This window comes from Falco rusticolus, chromosome 10 (genome assembly GCF_015220075.1).
Source record: "Falco rusticolus isolate bFalRus1 chromosome 10, bFalRus1.pri, whole genome shotgun sequence".
In the NCBI taxonomy this organism is placed as follows: Eukaryota; Metazoa; Chordata; class Aves; order Falconiformes; family Falconidae; genus Falco; species Falco rusticolus.
Window position 1 is genome coordinate 23,688,616 of NC_051196.1, and position 6,625 is coordinate 23,695,240.

The following is a 6,625-nucleotide window of genomic DNA, read 5'->3' on the forward strand; positions in this document are numbered from 1 at the left end:
AGTGGGGCTGAGGAAAGAAAAACTGCCCACAAATAGATATATAGATGTGCCCCTCTAATGTAGTACAGACTTACTACCTACTTTGTCACTGTACACAAGAACAGGAAAAGTAATTTTTGCAAAGCAGTTAAAATTCCCTGTAACTTTGGGGGTTCTATAGCATTATTAGAAGGGATGCTACAAGAGATTAAATATTGATTTCCCTCTCATTTTGTCACAGACGGATGGAGTTTTCCATAGTCTGCAGAAGCTGTGGAGCTTTAAGCAGCTCCCTGATTTACTAGCTTACTGAAGAAACTGCTTCAGTGCTAAAGAAGCATCACTCTTTTGCTGTAAGGCGTTTGAGCTGCTTTTTTTCTAAAAATGACAAATTCTGTCTGTGAAAGAAGCTAGTGCTTATAAATGAAGTTTCCTTCATGGGGAGACAGTAACATGAACAGAAGCTAGTAGTGTAAAACTTTCTTACAAGGGTCTCAGTAAGATGGTAAGCTACTACTGAAGTACACAGATAATTTTGTTGTTCTTCAGTCCCATTCTTCAAACCATCACTTATCTATTGACAGCTTCTGCCAACACAATATAATATTTCTTTCTGGCTAACAGGAGGTGAAAACAGCTGCTGAGCAGTAGATAAGGTGACCCTCTATAAATTTCACAGCAGCCACCAAATAGCAATTTTTGTTTATTTATTTCAGCCTAGCTATTGCCTTTCTTCCACGTGTATGAATGGGAGTAAGAGGAGAAATGGATACTTGATTCTCAACTAATGGTGGCAGGGAGTTTTGCAGTCTGGGGGACTCAGTGCCAATGCCCTTGTACTGATGTGAAAATCATTTCATGATGACTGAAGGCATTTTCTTTTTTTACATCCTACTCAAGAAGATGCAAAACAAAAAATACATCCAACTTCTTTCAAGTTCAAATTTATACAACAGCTAGGGGTCAGGAACATGGGCTTTCTAGTTGTAACTTTTTGTTAAAGGAAACGCTGAACAAACCCAAACCTGTTCTACAACTACTGACTTGGAGTATCGGCAACCATGAACTTTTGTTTTAGCATCACCCTACTGTCAGCAGTTCTCCTTATAATGCACTTCCCCATTTGCCACAGCTCTTTAACAGGATCACTTTTCTTCATTCCCTAATGGCATTATCCTATTTACTCTAGTTTTATCTATCCTTTTCTGATGAGATCAAACTCTTTCCTCTCCTCCCAATGTGCCCCTTCCCTTGTCCTGGCTTGCATTTTTTCCCTAGTCTCTCTCTTTCATCTCTGCAAATTTATAAATTTTCACAGATCTAAAGACCCCACAGAACAATGATGTTGACCTAGGCCAATGGGCATAGCTTAAGTCCAAGACCAACCCCCACAACCTCTGTATCAAGCACACAGCCTATGAATTGGATAACTTCTAAATATGCTGTCATAGTTCAAATATATTAAATAGAAAACACTGTACTCCTTGGCAGCCTACTTCAGTGGCTATCAGCTGCTAAATTCAGAATTCAAAATGTATACCCCATTTCTGACCTTCAGCTTCCATCCACTGCACTGAAAGGAGTTCTTAAACACCTTTGCCTCCTACTAGAAGGAAACTATTCCAAATACTATCCCCAAATTACTACTGATAATAGGTACTTCCAGACCATAATCCAGTTATCACCCATCTTTATCATGGTAATCTACTGACCTCCTTGGCTTCAGGTGCAAGTTTCCAGTTAGTGGAAAACCTCACAGATTATCAAATCAGGTGTGTTTGTGGTTAGCTGTTTGGGGTTTTTTTAAAGCCAACAACAACATAAGTCAACCAACAGATTCGTACTGTTGCTTACAAAGGCATGATTTAATTGTGCTTCATCTTAATTAGCACCTCCAACACTCACACAGCAACAATGATATTCTATACATAGTTATTTCTATTTCAGGTTCCACAACTGCTTCTGTCCTACATTTCATTGACTGGGGGAAGCACATTGGTTGTGATAGGAACTATTTCAAGTCACAAGCTTAAGTAAAAGAGACTCAATTTATCATGAAAACATTGTTCCAGAAGTTTTACTGTGTAATAGAATTACCCTTAATCTCACTGCTGCTTACCAATCAAGGCACTGCACTAGTTATTTAATAATAATATATTAAAGAATCTTGACAGAAAATATGTTGAAGTCTTCAGTGCATGAGTTTCTGGGTCAAAGAACTTAACCAAAGGACTTTAAATCACTTATTGAAAACCAAAGTTATTCTCCTGAGGCCAAAAGAGAATTTTTCCAATGAATTTTCAGAAGAAGGAAAGGCTGAGCTCATACCTCTCCCTTAGGTAAAGCTCAAACTCAGGCCACGCCTGCTTGCACCACTGTCTCCTCTTAGGCTGCGCAGGATGGGACATCAGCTCTGGCTTGCTTTTCTTCTTGTTCACTTGTAGTAACAGAATTCTCATCATTTGAGGCAAGAAAGCATTCTTGCACTGGTAACCGTGGAAGGGTTAACCAAGACAGCTCTGAAGTTTCTGACTAAAGCTGTTCTCTGCAAGTACCCTTCAGTACCTGCAGGACAAACAGGAGGAGGCCCAGATCATCATGATCATCAGCACACCTGCTGCAGCCATTCAGTCTTTTGACATCATTCCCTGAATTTGTTTCAGAAAGCAGCACTGTGCAGTCTCAATTATAAAGCAGAAGAGTCTCAAAGCATGAATTTGTACGTGATATAGTGCTAAATCAAGAACCTGCTGGATGACAAGAGGTAGCCTCTCTTTAAAAGGTAGAGATGAGCAATAGATTTTCCTGCCTTTTAAGACTGTATTTATAAGACTAAGCAGTGAATTGCACAGTTGTGAGGCTCCAGTCCATAACACTGATCTGGCACCCCAAGTACTACATTACATTAATGGCTTAAGAGCTTTAATTTCATTTTAGTTGCATAGCCAGATTTCACTGACTTGGCTTTCCTTAGATCTACCACTGGAAAAGGCCATATGGTAGCATAGGTTGTGACTTTTATCAGATGTAGGATTCTGTATTGACAGGGTAGCAACAGGAAGTATTGGTTAATTGAATGATCTAAGGCCCCAGTTAGTGATTGCTCACTGTTATACTCCCTAATCAATTCTTTTGTGGTGCAGTCTGCCTGCTAGCCATAGGCAGCTGCGAGCATGCAGCATTAAAGGGCTAGACCCCATGTAACAGTCATTCACTTAGAGCTTGAAAGGAGATTCTTAAATAGAGCAGCTGACACGTACAAGTGCACAAATAACATCCTTCAATTTAAAAAAAAATAAATCAAAATTCAGACTGAAACACTGGAGGAGGTAGAGGATGGAACTCCTTCAGGATTTTTCCCCCCACCCACTCCAAACTTTGTTTGATGACAGGAATACTTTACAAAGGAAATTTTTATTTTTTTTTTTATAACAGGAAAATAAAAATCCCATTTTGAGGAGAGAGACAAAAACCCGCACAACACAAAATGCTTCTGCTTTTCTTTCTAGGTAGACTTTTTCCTAAACAAACAATTTGCTGAGTATCAACATGAATTTGCAAACTGTTTTGACCAACCTGAAGCTGCATGTTTAAGAGGTGACGTTTCAGCTGAAAACACTCACTCATCTTTACTGCTGGCTACAAAAGTAGATCTGCTTATACTGCTGCATCTACATAAAAAGCACGTCAACACAATCTCAAGAAGCTACTATATTCTAGACATGACCCCTAGCTTTTATAATTCCTAACCAAATTTTAGGCAGCTCCAACTGCTGCTGATACATAGATCTAACACTTTGGCTCATACCTATTCCTTAGTCTAACTGCAGCATATTCAGGTATATGTATAGCATCCCTTCCAGACTTGAAGACTATTTAACCACATTACTTCCAAGCTCTCAATCCTATTTCTCATCTGTAGTCAATATTTAAAAACCCAGAACAGGAAAAAAGTTTTGTCCTCATTATTTCCACATCATTTCAGTTGTCTAAGTAAGCAACTTCATACTTCCTCCACACTGACGCCCTGCCTTCACTTTTTCCCCCCCCGCTACAGGCCTGCGTAAGTAAAGAAGAAGCAGAGGATGGATAAGCCTTGCACTCCACCATCAAAGGTGCTGCAGGAAACAATCTCCTGTGGCCTGGATCTCTGGCAGATGAAACGCAGGATGGTGAACTCCATTCCATTTTTTGTTCCTTGTCTTGTTTTCAAATGCAATGAATGTACATTGAAGAATGGCCATGCGGTTGGTTTTTAATTCTCCAAGTGCCCTGACGAACCATTCCTGCCATAGTCCGGTGGTACTAGCCAATAAATGGCACAGGCCTGAAGACCTCAGGCAGAATGAGTTCACCAAGAGCCTCTCAAGAGATACAGCTGAAGTCGGAGCTGCTTCCTTGCACCATGGATCCATAGAGAAGGAAGCACTGCATAACACCCTGGGACATTTAACCTGTTCTGTAGTTAGTTTCCTCCCCTTCTCCTTTCCCTTGTTGAAAAAGCCTAAATCCCCTAACGCAATTTTATCTCCTCCCTGCCTGTATAGGACTACACTTGAGTTATTTAGGCTTTTTTGGTTTCTTTTGAAGTTCTAGATGAGAGCTCTTCCCTTCTTCTCCTGCCACCCATCCAAGACTCCCTCTTTCTCTGTTATTTAGACATGGTCAGCACCTTAGCAGTAGGCATTGTCCTGGACTTCAGTGTTCTGTGACCTAACTCCTATAATGCTGAACAGCTAAAAAAATTAGTACAAGCACCAAATCTTCACCCAGCATGGAGCTTCGCCCCATTTCAACATGCCAAGCCATTCTCAGAGCAGCTGTACCTTATTCTGGGTTTACCCATCTACATTAACACTGGTGTAGCCATATACACAGCTGAAGCCTGCTGCAGGACACTGGAAAAGGCCTAGTTCTTCACAGATCATTGAGGTTTTTGTACCTGCCTTCTTCACCAAGCAGCTGCGCTTATTCCAGGCACAAGCCTGGCAACATCCTGATGGAGGGGGGGGGTTGTGACAGGATAATTTTGAGGGGAGGGAATGGGCTGAAGGAAAGGGGAAATATAAGTGTAATTAAGTTGCATTAATGAGCTGCAGCAATTAATTAAAACAACAACAACAACAATGTCATTTTTGTTAACTAAGTCTCCCAGCATGTTCTGGGTCAAGCAGAGAGAGAGCACTTGTCAGCCATCCGTGGCATTCTTTGGCTGGTACGTTCCAAGTGCTGTTGTAATTCTTTATTGTCTTACCTAATCTGTTTGAGATTAGTTTGGCATTTTTCAGTAATGCTTTTCAGAAGTCAAGCTAGAAACCATGCTAGGGAGGGGAAGTGTGGGGGCAGAATTAAAAGAAATAAACACAATGAGTGCTAAGTCAAAGACAGAATGATGAACCTTTCTTGGTCCCATTCCAAAGCGGGGCCATTCTATAAACCCAAGAGTATAAGCAGTAAGGGAACATTTTTTATTTCTCTGCAATTCCATTTTTCCAATGGATTTCCATGGAATTCCATTCCAGATACCCACTACAACCTAACATCCCAAGTTCTGACCAGGTGCAGCTGTGAGTACAAACATTGTCTTCTGTAGGTATTTCTCCTTTTAGTCAGTAGAAGCCACAGCTTCTGACTGAGAAGAACAGACAACTAACTGACAGTCAGTGGTTTGATACTAGTTTCATCACTTGAAGATGAAAAAAGCTCAATCCTCTTTAAAACAGCTCTGCCTGACAAAATATAACTACCTCCCATATTAGTCAATACTGTGCCACCACCAAGTTTAAAAGAAAAGTATCAGTGGAACACAAGCTACTACACCACTTAGCATGCATAGCAGTGTGCATACACGGCCTCTTAGCACCTTTTCCACCTCTTCTTTGATTCATTTGATTTCTGTATTACAGTCATTCCTACTTGCCCACCTGATGTTCCCTGGAGGGGCAGAAAAAGGAATGGAAAAATATCCTCTAGTCAATGAGATTATTCCATGAAAGATTTCATTTATTTGAGACTTTTGAAATTAATCTTCCCTTTCCTCATCAGTAAATACTGACTTTACACTTTAATACGATTTCTTTTCCTCCAAGAGAAACATTGTCCATCAGATACCAGCACTTTTTATTGGCCTCCTTTGAGAGCAGCCAACATTCAGCACAGACGGTGGAGAAAGCAGTTTCAGCTTTGAACAGCTGAAACATTTCACTAGTAGTTTCAGGAAGGAATTCTTTTAGATAGTAATATGAAGTCATAAGGAGCAATCTGAATTATTTTGAGGTGTGTTTTTAAGACTATACCTTGCAAACTAACCAAGTCCCAGTGCCAATTTCCTAATAAAACTGATCAAAATCACTCACTAAGTACTCTAAAGAGACTAAGCATCAAACTACGCGCTTAAAGCATGCTTCTTGATATTAATGTATACTGGTAAACATCAGTTAAATGTGTGATGATCAAGTAGCTTCATAACTACCACTCTATGTTATGATAAACACAGGTAACCAAGTATCTTTCAATAGAAGTAAAATAACTGTTCAAGTAAGCCTATAATATTTAGTATCAATGACTGCCATAACTGATAAAAAAAAAAATCAGTCTGAGAAAAAAATAAGACAAGCTACCAAAGATCATATTCCACACTTAATTA

At 39.9% G+C, this 6,625-nt stretch overlaps 1 protein-coding gene across 3 annotated transcripts in view; it reads left to right on the forward strand.

Annotated features, from left to right (window-relative positions):
- The window catches only part of NKAIN4 (sodium/potassium transporting ATPase interacting 4), a 52,949-nt gene extending 47,843 nt beyond the window's left edge, over positions 1-5,106 (forward strand). For all 3 annotated transcript variants that reach the window (XM_037402956.1, XM_037402955.1, XM_037402957.1), the window contains one exon: positions 4,037-5,106. In XM_037402956.1, the coding sequence (XP_037258853.1) occupies positions 4,037-4,050 (14 nt within the window). In that variant the 3' untranslated portion in view covers positions 4,051-5,106. The remainder of the gene's footprint in view (positions 1-4,036) is intronic.
- The last annotated feature ends 1,519 nt before the right edge of the window (positions 5,107-6,625 follow it).